The sequence below is a fragment of the Mastomys coucha genome, unplaced genomic scaffold (genome assembly GCF_008632895.1).
Source record: "Mastomys coucha isolate ucsf_1 unplaced genomic scaffold, UCSF_Mcou_1 pScaffold1, whole genome shotgun sequence".
Classification (NCBI taxonomy): Eukaryota; Metazoa; Chordata; class Mammalia; order Rodentia; family Muridae; genus Mastomys; species Mastomys coucha.
In genome coordinates, this window is record NW_022196891.1 from 85,178,443 (window position 1) to 85,190,580 (window position 12,138).

The following is a 12,138-nucleotide window of genomic DNA, read 5'->3' on the forward strand; positions in this document are numbered from 1 at the left end:
ATTAAAGGCGTGCGCCACCACCACCTGGCATCTCACTCTTTTTTTGCTGTCTAATTTTTTGATGAATACTTGAGTCCTAAACTCTAAAATGGAGCAGTCAGGAATAGAATTCCTGAAAAGCCGGTTGGGTCGCTAATGCAGTTTGCTCCCACTAACCACTTAGGAGAAAGACGCAGCAGGTTCTCATGAGCCCAAGGCCAACCTGGGCAACATATTAAGATGCTGTTTTGCCAGGTGGTAGTGGCGCACGCCTTTAATCCCAGCACTTGGGAGGCAGAGGCAGGCGGATTTCTGAGTTCGAGGCCAGCCTGGTCTACAGAGTGAGTTCCAGGACAGCCAGGGCTAAACAGAGAAACCCTGTCTCAAAAAAAAAAAAAAAAAAAAAAAAAAAGGTTAAGATGCTGTCTTGAAAGTCTTAACAAATAGCAAGTGTTCTCTATGGTGTGTTGACCTCACTGTACACAGCCCTAGGATGCCTCTGTCCTCAAGGAATGCATAGCTGGGATGGAGGGACAGTTAGTTCACAGGGACAGAATCAAGCTGGGGAAGCGCCTGGGAAGAACTCCCTGAGAGATGAGCGTTGGATGAGGTCTTAGGCTTCTGGGAGCCCTGAAGATGCAAGTGCAGAAGACCAGAAGGAAAAAACATTTTTGTCTTGCTAATAAGCCTTCAGTTCATATGAGGAGACAGTGTGTAAGAACATGAGAACAGAGGACGAAGTCATGGCTTAGACAGTCTATGAAGTGAACCTCAGACACCCTAGCCACACCCCCTTGTGAACACGCCCATCCCATCCCCTCATGGGAGACCAGAGGGGGACCTTCATTGAGCATGATTGGTCTTTCAAAACCTTCACACCTGATCCATTTCTACTGACACCTCAAGGTCCACCACCTTGTCACATACCTTTGTGGGGGTCTGGAGGCTCCAGGAAGCACCAACCCTGCCTGATTTACATGGACCTGCCAATTGAACAGAGGGCCTCCTGCCTGCCAGGTTAGCACCTTTCCAACTAAGCTACATCGCCAACCCTCTCTCTGCGTCGGCAAACCATTTGTGTGTGGTTCCTTTTAGTCTTTTGTCTTTAAGGCATATTTCATTTCTATTTGGGAATTAAGTCCGTGTCTCGTGGTCAAAATCCAGCGATATGTGCTACCAGGCCTTTATGGCTCTGACATTTTCAGTTCGGACCTGAGGTTGGATCCTGAGAACAGATGAGGAAAGATAGCTGGATGTGACTGCCTGCATCTATGACCACAGCGAAGAAGAAGGTCTAGAGAAGGGGGAGGGAACAAGGACATGGAACAAGAGAGTCCCTGGGGCTTGCTAGCTAGCCAGCCTATCTGAAAAGAGACAATGAGACTCAGGCCCAGTGACGGAGCCTGACTCAAGAAAATCCCATGGAGAGTGACGAAGGGGACAGCAATGCTGTCCTCTGTGTGCGCACACATACATGTGTGCACGCACAGGTGCTCCCCCGAACTTCCATGTGCGGTGATGTGCAAATGTGTTGTGGCTGACATCTACAGCCATTTGGCTTTGTCAATAAAGTTCAGGCAATTTGGGGGAACAGACTGTGGCTTTGCAATTGGCTTTATCTTGGTGACGAGAGGATGGCTGACCAAGAGGGCTCACTTAGCAGTTCTAGGTGTAAGGGCCTGGTTACCCCATGGGAGTGACACGGACCAGAGTAAAGGTTTGACGGGTATTTTTATTTTGAGATGCCATGCTAATTTCCATCCCTCAGCCCTTTCAATGGCAAAGTGAGAAAGTGCTTTAAATGACTGAAAAGGAACCCACAAATTATCTGCTGGCACTCCAGGCTGGAGTTCCGCACACACCCCATTATTCTGCCCGCCAGAGAGCTGTGAGATTCTGCTAAGCAGTAAGTGAGGAAATTACATTGCCTGCAAACTAATTGTACAAAAGACTTTGAAATAAGTAACTAGAGACCAGGACTTTGTGCAGAGCTGCCAGGAGGTGTTATAAATTGCTCTATCACTCCCCGCAGCCTGGCAGTAGGACCCCAAGCTTCCAGGTGGACCCCATTCCTGAGGCAACAGAGTGTATTCCCCCAGCTATCGACAAAACTGGGGAAAGTCCAGCCATGTCATCATCAGCTGCCCAACTCGGACTCCAATGCCATCTCACAAATGTGTCCCAGAAAATCACGAGCTATAATCCATGAAGACTCTTGTCTACAATGACCATGCATGCTGGGAACTGGACCTTCTGCTGTCTCCTGTCTGTCTTTACCCGGGATAGTGTTCCAGATACCCAAATACATTGAAGGGTTTTAAAAATTGGATTATTTACTTGTTTATTTATTTATTTATTTATTTATTCATTTATTCATGTCTAGTTTCTACTTTTAGAGACTTGGAGGAAAAACAGGTGTCCCATAGAGAGGCTGTGCTCCGGTGGGAAGAAAGTCTTTGAACCATTACCAAAGTATCTGCTACATTGTTGTCCGGGTCCTTAGGGGTGGCACATTTTTTAATATAAAATGCCTTTCTTTAATTGACTCCTAAAAGCAACAGGGAAGGTATTTGAAGGGTAAAATCACCGTAGCTCTGTAACACGGATCAAAGATGTTGATGGCTGGGTGACCACAGACAGCAGTAGCGAGCTGAGGAACTCCATGGGAGGCCCTGAAAATGAGGTTTCCCTCTAGCAAATAACTTATTTAGAGCCTTGATGACTTGTTTTTTCAAGCATAAGCCAGGGTTACTTAGGGAGATCAAGGTTATCATCTTCCTATGTTAAGACTACCTTAAGACAGAATGTTCACGAGGGTCCCCAAGTCATTGTAAACAATTTCTATCCCCCTAAATTGAATATATACACATACATATGCGTGTCTGTCTCTGTATTATGAAGGACACATATATATGTTGTACAGATATGTTATGTGGAACTCTTTGTGAAAAAAGAATTTTTAAAAGATTTATTTATTTATTATAAATAAGTACACTGTAGCTGTCTTCAGACACACCAGAAGAAGACATCAGATCTCCTTAGGGATAGCTGTGAGCCACCATGTAGTTGCTGAGATTTGAACTCAGGACCTTCGGAAGAGCAGTCAGTGCTCTTACCAGCTGGGCCATCTTGCCAGCCCTTCAAAAAGATTTTTTAATAAAGGCTTATTCCATCCCAGCCTGACCTTGAACTTCCCATCCCCCTGCCTCTACCTCCAGAGGGCTAGGTTTCAAGCCTATACTACTACTCCTGTTTTTTTTAAGTACTGCTGAAGTTGAACCCAGGGTCCCTGCATACTAAGTATGCAGTCTTGCACTTGAGCTTCACTCCCAGCCCCATCATGGGGAGGCTGTTTTAAGGATGTCCTTCTGTAACCTGTGGCGTTGGGAAGAGTCCTCTACACCGGTGTTTTTACTGACTTATTCTTCATAGCACAGTTCAGACATTTTGACCTATGCGAAGACATCAGTGATTTGCCCAAGTATAATTTCTGTGGGCACGCATGCATGTATGAGTGGGTTTCTGTGTGTATTTACGTGTGTGTGTGTGTGTGTGTGTGTGTGTGTGTGTATGCATGTGTACATGCGTACGCATTCCCATGAAGAACAGGGGTCAACCTTGGGTATCACTCCTTAGCCACAGTCTCCTTTTTCTTCTTCTGAGACAAGTTAACTCACTGACCTGTAGCTTGCCAACTAGGCCAGACTGGCTGGCCAGTGAGCTCTGGAGCTCTGCCTATCTCTACCTCTCCAGTTCTGAGATTTCAAGCCCAGGCCACAATCACACCTTGCCTCCCTCTCCTCCTGAATCACCACAGCCATTGGTTGGAGATGGTTATTCTCCCTAAGAATTGGGCTCCTGTCCTCCGCCGTCTTCCTGTCTAGTGGGTATGATACATATGCAAAGGACAAACAAAAATCTGACCTGTCTGTGTTAGATGGCAGTACTTCAGAAGAGAGGCATCCCAGAAGTCATTTCCTGCCAGAATGGTCTGAGAAGTTTTCATAAATGATTAGAATGGAATTGGAGTTGAACACTGAGTCTTGGAAATAATTTTAAGAAGAAAAGAGGGGCAGAAATAGATCATTCTCAGAGGGGAGTCTTGAAGGACATGAAGCAAAAAAATATGAATAAATGAAATTGGCTGGATCTGAAAGTTCATGTGAGGTAATAATTGTGATATTGCCGGAAAAGTAGATGAGAGTTATATTGGGAAAGGACCTTGTGGTAGTTGGATGGCTTCCATTTAATTCAGAAGGGCAGCAGTAATGTGTGAGCATGCATGCGCATATGCACACACACACATGCACACGCGCACACACACATATGTGTGGTGCTGGGGGTCAAGTATAAGGCCTTCAACATGCCAGGCAAGTGTTTTTATTTTATTTTATTTATTCTATTATTTATTACAGGATCCAAACGGGCCTGGAACCCGGGCAGCCCTTTGCCTCGTCTTCCCAAGGGCTGGGGTTTATAGCTGTGAATACCGAACTTAGTCCCTTTATTTTTAAATTAGGGTAGAGAGGTGATCCAGGCAGTCCTACAAGGGGACAGTGCAAGTGGTAGCACCCATCCTGGACTAAGGCAAGAAGGCTGGAGGCCAGTGATCAGGACCAGGAGCCTATGCAGTTCCATGTGTGAGCTTGCTCCCGCCCGACAACATCCCTTTCCATAAAGGCTGAGAATATAATCTGCAAAGACGGATGGGAAGATGGCCAAGCACCTTTGCATGTGTGGTGCACCGTGTAGTGGAAGTTGATACCACCGAGCTGAAGGCATGAGAGGGATGCTCATGCCTCCGTGGGAATGTGAACCATTACGTCATGCTAATTTTAGAGACTGGGAATGGCTAGACATGATGTCTGACAAGCATTTGTTCCCAGTGTTTGGAATTGCTGTTCAGTCATCCCTCAGCAGGACATGTTAGAGTTCCCTTTGAAATAAGTACGGAGAAAATCGTAGAGAACGTGAGGCCCTGGGAGCCAAACACTAGATCCGCCGATCTGGCCTTCAGTCAGCTACGCAGGAGGCTGGGGCGGAGTGCAGATTTCAGGCCAGTCCGGGGGACTTAGGGAAACTATTTCAAAACGAAGTTCAAAATATAAAACCAGGGTTGGAAATATATGTCAGTGCTAGCCTAGAATGCTTTTGACGGACCCCGGTTCTATGAGCAAAGCCACACCAAAAGCAAGAACAGGAACAAACAAAATTGTAGCAACATTCTTTCCATACAGATTAGATTTCTGGGGACATCTGAAAGATACCACTCAGATTCCCAACCTCTTTATTCTCAACTTTGACAAAGCCACTATTCACTTACCTTCCCATTGCCTGTCTCTTTACTATCATTATTATTATTATTATTATTATTATTATTGTGTGTGTGTGTGTTCCACCATGGCAGTCAAGGATGAAACCCAGGTTTCCAGGCCTATATAACATTTAGTGCTGAGCTACTTTGCCAGTCCTTTTTCTGAGTAATATTTTTTTCTTAAAAAAAAAGAAATGTTTATTGACTAATATGAGGAGAGTGAAAGCCAATGCCCCTGGGTGGAGATTAGTGGGAAATGACGTGGAATCAGTTCTCTCCTCTATCTTCATAGGGGTTCTGGGGACTGAGCTCCCAGGGGCTCGCGTGGTCAGCCATATGCAGCTGCGCTTTCCTGGATGAACTATCTTGCCAGCCCCTGCGTGGTATTTCTGAAGAAGGTGATGGTGAATATTCCTGTTAATGCAGTTAATATCACTTCTATTATCTAACCTCATTTTAAAAGTAGTTGCTTTGAATTAGAATGCTAATTTAGCCAGTCAATTTACCTCAAGTTCTGATGCTTGAGACTTTTTTTTTTTTTTTTAAGTCATGCATACTTAACCAATTTTCTGTAGTTCCAAGTGGCTAGGTATCGCTTCCTGGTGAATTAGCAGTTGGCGAGTAGTGGAGTCTCTGAGCAAGCCTGCAAAGCACTAATGTGATATTTAATGAGGACACATCAGTCCACAGAAAGGTAGTCAATATAAATCAGTGTTTACAAAGTGTGATTAACTCTGAAATATTTCATCAATGCTGTGGTCCCAGGCAGACTTCTATGCTAATTACTTGGATCTGCGCATGTTTCTGGGGACTCGATGGACCCTGAGTACAGCAAGCAAGGAACAGCAAAATTGCAATTATGCCTGGACCATCTCCTATGACAATTTATGCGCTCAGTGCGATGACCTCCCCCTTCCCAAGAGGGCAATAAGCAGGATGCATTTTCATTAGGTTACTAATGCACTTAATCACGAGGGGAAAGGGTTAGGAAGTAGCCAGAGACCTTCAAGCACTCTGCATCGGGGCTGATAGTGGAGACAGCCTTTATTTTTCAAAGTGGCTTCTTTACAAGCCCTGGCTGCCGAGAGCCCACCGCCCACCGCACGCGCTTCATTGTCTCAGAGAAGCGGTGAAAGTTTAGGTCTTCTGTTTGCACGTTGTTTTCAATCTCAGGTTGTTGCTACCTATGGCCAAAAACGATACAGTCTACTGTTAAAACTGTAACCTTGACTAGTTTGTTGTTATCCCAATTCCATGCTGCTTGGAAATAATTATGCAAATTGCCACAAACATGATGACGATGGGAATGGCAATGGCGGCCATTGGCCATTATTCCCTTCATCCTCACCATCGTCATCACCAGGGAGCATCCTGGGCAGCTCTGCCTGGCCACCCTGGCAGGAAGGGCTGTGACATTGCTGCCCTGCATGCCAGGGGCTCACAGCAATATTCCACTTCAGACTTTGGATCACTGAGCTCTGCGAGGTGTGTACAGCCAGCAGGACAAGCAGATTTGTCCCCAAAACCATGAGTCACCATAGATCAGGACTGGCAGCTTAGGATCCAGATGTGATACTTTCTTTGTATGCATGTATTTTTTTTTTTAAGATTTAATTATTTTATCTTATGTGTACCTGTGTATGTCTAGTTGGCTGTACATGCCAGCAGAGTCCAGAAGAGAGCACAGGACCCCAAGTGGGTGCTGGGAGGCAAACCCCAGTCCTCTGCCAGAGCAGTGAATGCTCTTAACCACCCAGCCGTCTCCCAGTCTGGTGTTTTTTTGAGCACAGACTACTTTGGAATCGCTATTAGAAGACTGTACGTTGTGGGGGCCAGCTTCGCTTGGTGGTGGTCGGCTGCTCCAGTCCTACATGTACTAACAGTCTTCCACAATATTCTGATGCAAAGGGAATCTAGGAGTAGGATACGGTATTGAGAGGCTAATATAAATCTTTTCCCTTTTCTGTTTGTTTGTTTGTTTGTTTTTGAAAACAGTCTCACTATGGAGCCCTGGCTGCCCTAGAGCTTACAATGGTAGTCCAAGCTGCTTTGGACTTGTCGTACTCCTCCTGCCTCAGCCTCTCTGGAAGTGCTAAATTATGTCGAGCTGCTCCCTTAGAGGTTTCTTCCGTGGCTACCACAGTGTATCCAACTTTCTGGGACTTGTCACATGTCTGGTGACACGTCTTTGGGGTCATGTGACTTTGGGGTTGGGGGATACCTCTATCTCTCCTGACCCACTAGTCTGACGGTCTCTTTCCCTCAAACTCTGTGCTGTAGGTAACATAGAGTACAGCTGCCCGGCTACGAATGAGTGTGAGATCACAAAGCGCAGACGCAAGTCCTGCCAGGCCTGCCGCTTCATGAAGTGTCTCAAAGTGGGCATGCTGAAAGAAGGTAAGCGGGCGGCTCGGAACCTCGCGTGCTCTGGGTTTGGTGGGCTGCACAGGGGTGGGGGGTGGGGGGACATCCACACAGGGCTCAAGACCGTTTCCGTGGAAACCAGGAAAAGGTGGAGGAACACTAGTTACCTTGAATACTCTTAAGACCAGAACTTCTAATTCCTCGTGGCTAGCATCTTGACACGAACCAGAAGGTAGGACCCTATGATATCCGATTTCCCACTGCAGGGCTGGGCCAGGTCTTTTGATCTTTATAGATGCAGAGAGAAGAAGATGCAGACGAGACAAAAGGCTACCCACAGTGTACCCATTCTCACTTGTTTTCTTTTCTTTTTCCTTTTTTTTTTTTAAACTAATTTTGGGTTTAAGGTCATCTCTATTATTTTCCGAACTCACCTTTAGTAGTTATTTCTCTGGTCTAATGCCATGCCTGCCTCACCCCTGTAATGGCTATGCATGGTTTCAGTTGGGGAAACCCTCTTCCCCCACCCACACAGAAGATAAAGCCAGGGAATGTGTGTTCCGTGTCAAGCACGCTGGCTGAGTGTTGGGTCTTCAGCCTAGTGCTTCCCTTGGAAACCAGCCGTCAACTGGCCAACTTGCATCTTTAACGTGTTGCAGGAAGGTGCCTAAGATAGGACGTCCAGAAGAAAAATAAAGGAAAGAGACATGTAGTAATATGGTTATATATACCAGATGTGATATATGAGTATGAAGGGGGTGGAGACAGATCTTCCCATGAGGAGGTCGCCATAGGCAGACGCACACATGTGAGTTATAAGCACAGAGATAAGGAAGGAGGCTCATGGAGACTGGTGACAGACTGACACTGGGAGTGAAAGTGAGGAGGGGGCACCACCTTTCATTTTCAGACCTTTGGCCCCATTAGAGTTCACAGGTAACCACGATTTGGTTTCCAGTCCGGATGCTAAATTTGCGTGCAGCTCCTCCGGCGCACCAGGCTCCTGTGCCACACAAGTTCCTTGGTTGCTGGTAAACCACGTGTATGAAATCACCCAAAGGATAACTTTGGATAAAGTAGAACACATGACTGAAAAGCAAACCCACCTAACTGAAGTACATTACAGGCCAGTTGCCTTCAGAACATTGCAGCTCTCCCGCACGGAAAGGGCTCAGGGTGCCAGGGGTTCTTTCTTTTTACAGGAGAATCCCACTCAGTACAGAGCAGCGGTTCTCAGCCTCTTCATGCCACACTCCTCTGATACAGATCCTCATGGTGTGATGACCCCAAGCATAAAAGTATTCCTGTTGCTCCTTCATAACTGTAACTTTGCTACTGCTGTGAATCAGAATGTAAATCTCTGTGTCTTCTGACGGTCTTGGGTGACCCCTGTGAAAGGGGTCACTGGGCCTACCACAGGTTGGGAACCACTGCTTTAACTCATGATGATGACGAGGATGGTGATGGTGGTGATGGTGGTGGTATACCATTTTAAGATTTATTGACTTTGCCTAGCCAATGCTTTAAGCCCTCTGGCAGAATAGCATACACAAATTAATTCACAGGCTAGGGAAACCCCACCCACCATGCTGCAGGAGAACCTCACAAAAATGTAATTGAGAATGTTGTGAGTGACGGACCGTTGGGCTTTGGCCTTGGTTATCTTTATATTCCCACCTTACCCTGATTCCGGAGAGTTAAACCAAACTTGTGCTCCTAACAGTAAGGGGAGTGAAAGGTGGCGAGCCCCTGAAAAACTGAAGAAACGTCACACTTAGAAAGCAATCCATTTGTTTAAATACAAGGAAAAGACTGGTGTCAGTGGAAGCCTTGCGCTTGTGTAAGGAGACCTCAGGTTCGGTTTTGTCTTCAAACAGTGCAGTGCAGCGTAGAGACACGCCCCTGTTTCTCCGGAGACACAAGTTTTTGATTAGTTTGATTTCGATACTGTAATTTACCCATCTGGTCGCCGTTTCGACTTTAAAGACGAACAGGGACGCCGCTTTTTTTTTTTTTCTTAGATCGAGTTTCTCATAGTCTCTAGGAGAGGATCTGAAGGGAGGCGAGCGGGGAAGGCAGATGTGTGAGCGGCGTTTAATTAAACATCATTGCGAGGAGTAGAGCGGGCTATGCTTATCTATGGTTCGCACCTCTCAGTACTTGTTATCAAGCCCTCAGAGGACGTGCTTTCAGGGGAAGAGCGTCTTTGGCCGCCGAGCTCCGATAATAATTTATTTCCCCTTTACTTCCTCACAAACACTCGGCTGGCAAAATACCATTCCTCTGAGCCTGCTACCCTCTGAGATCAGAGATGGGACGGGCGTGAGGAAATAGGGAATATTGTTTTCTTCTCTTTTATGCTTAAAGAATACAGTGAAATATTGCATCGCAACATGCATATAAATGCACAATTATGCTCGGGCATCTCCGTGGCTCAAGGCTCACTCCCTAAGCCTGGAGAGGGTGATGCTGTCTTAAACGTATCTTTATGGATGTGCAGGGATTTGAGTCCCGTGCAGTATGTCAGGGATCACGGTGTAGTAAATCTATTCAAATGTAAACCTGTTCAATTCAATTACCAGTCCGTAATAAAATTTGCTACTACAACCCCCGTGTTGACCACAGCAGTCCATACAGGCGGATGGCACAGCAGGTCTGGAAATTGACAGGCAGAATCTAGTTAAACAAAAAACAACATTAGTTCTCGAATCCGAGATGAAATCAGATTTCAACGCCCTCAATGGAAACCTTCTTTCCTTTAACAGGTATCTTTTATTCAATTCGCCAAGTACACCGTAAAGCGCAGCCCGAGGGGAACGGAAGAGCGTTTCACAAAAAAAGGAGGCTTATAGAAAACTGAGAAAAGAAAAAAAAAAAAAGAAAAGAAAACTGAGGACTTGACTGCTTTAAAAATGATAATTCTTAGTCATACTGTCTGGCATTTCTATTAACTGAGGGGTGTCTCTGTGAGAAGATAGCTGAGTGTAGGTGAAGAGGAGCAGATGGCTTTGTGGGTAAACGGACTCTCAGGAATGAGTGTTAGATCTTCTCTGTCCCCATAAGCCAGCCCCAGAGATATATCTCAGCGAACGACTTCTTTTTCTTTGTAATCACGTGTCTTGGTGCAGCATCTGCCCTTGAGGACAAATGCTCTGAGAGGCCAGGGGAGGGCATAAGGTGCCCTGGAGCCAAGGTTTCAGGTGGTCGCTAGTTATCCAGTGTGGGTGCTGGGCCCTGAACTCGGGTGCTTCAGATGACTGCCGAGTGCTCCTAAAGGCGATCCATCTCCCTAATTGCTCCCAGTTGAGGAAGCGGGGGTGATGACTCAGTCAGTTCGGTCCTTACCATGCTCATTCACACCAAAACATAGTTACCAGCTGGAAAAAAAAGAAGCCAAAGGGTTCCACTCAACACTTGTGTTGGAAAGAAAAACCATCAAACAATAACAGAACTCAGAAACATGATGTTGAGCAAACCGTTCTGTGTGCACCATGGGGCACGTTAACAAACCACTGTCTCATGTTGGTCTCCTGTGCAGGTAAATGTCCTGATGGACCTGCATTATCTTTAGAGGATTCTCTCATACTGCATATCAGAGGAGACACATCTGTTACATAATGCTCTCAGCACCCCCTTCTTCCTCTTCCTTCCTTCCTTCCTTCCTTCCTTCCTTCCTTCCTTCCTTTGTCTCTGTCTCTCTCTGTCTCTCTGTGTGTCTCTGTCTCTCTGTGTTTTTCTCTTTTTCAAGCTCCCACTTTGAAATAGTTTTTGGTAGGAAAAAAAAAAAAAGAAAGAAAGAAACACCCACCCCCAGACCCACTCAAAGCAAACCTGTGAATCCCATTGAGATGTATTTTTATTTAGTATCATCTCCCTGGTCACATAATTACTATTTCAGGGCACCTTTAGTTGGTTCCTCTTTGTTGAGCACAAAAAAGAGCCATTCGAAGAAAGCCATAATAATTTTTGTAAAGGTGTAGAATCCACTGGACAAAGAAGGGGAAATTTGCTACAAAGGTTTTCCTATTGACAATTCGTGGGTTTTGGGTTTGCTGTCTGTGGTTCTTGTCTAAAGTTTGTCTTTATCTGAGACAAAATCTCAGAAAATAGCATGACTGGCCTAGAACTTCCTCTGTAACAGGAGCTGACTTCAAACTCAGAGAGATCGCCTTGTTTCCACCTCCTGGCCTGGGATTATAGCTTGGTAACCTGTTTGTTTGTTTTTTTGTTTCTTACTCTTGCATTTTGCACAGCATATTCTCTAAGCATGCCAGGGTCCATGCAAAGTGTGAATGAATCAGGCAACACAGAGGACCCATTTCGATATTTTTATTCTAGGAATCTGTTTTCTTTTTAACATTAAGTCAAACAAACAAACCAGCAACAACAGAAAACTACTAGGGCTGGATGTGGTTGCATATGCTTAGAGCCCCAATGCTTGGGAGACTAAAGCAGGAGGATGAACTCAGAGCAGGCAAGGG

At 45.7% G+C, this 12,138-nt stretch overlaps 1 protein-coding gene across 9 annotated transcripts in view; it reads left to right on the plus strand.

Annotated features, from left to right (window-relative positions):
- Esrrg (estrogen related receptor gamma) overlaps window positions 1-12,138 on the plus strand; it is a 628,608-nt gene that overhangs the window by 462,438 nt on the left and 154,032 nt on the right. For all 9 annotated transcript variants that reach the window (XM_031338245.1, XM_031338211.1, XM_031338220.1 and 6 more), the window contains one exon: window positions 7,574-7,690. In XM_031338245.1, coding sequence (XP_031194105.1) covers window positions 7,574-7,690 — 117 coding nt within the window. The remainder of the gene's footprint in view (window positions 1-7,573; window positions 7,691-12,138) is intronic.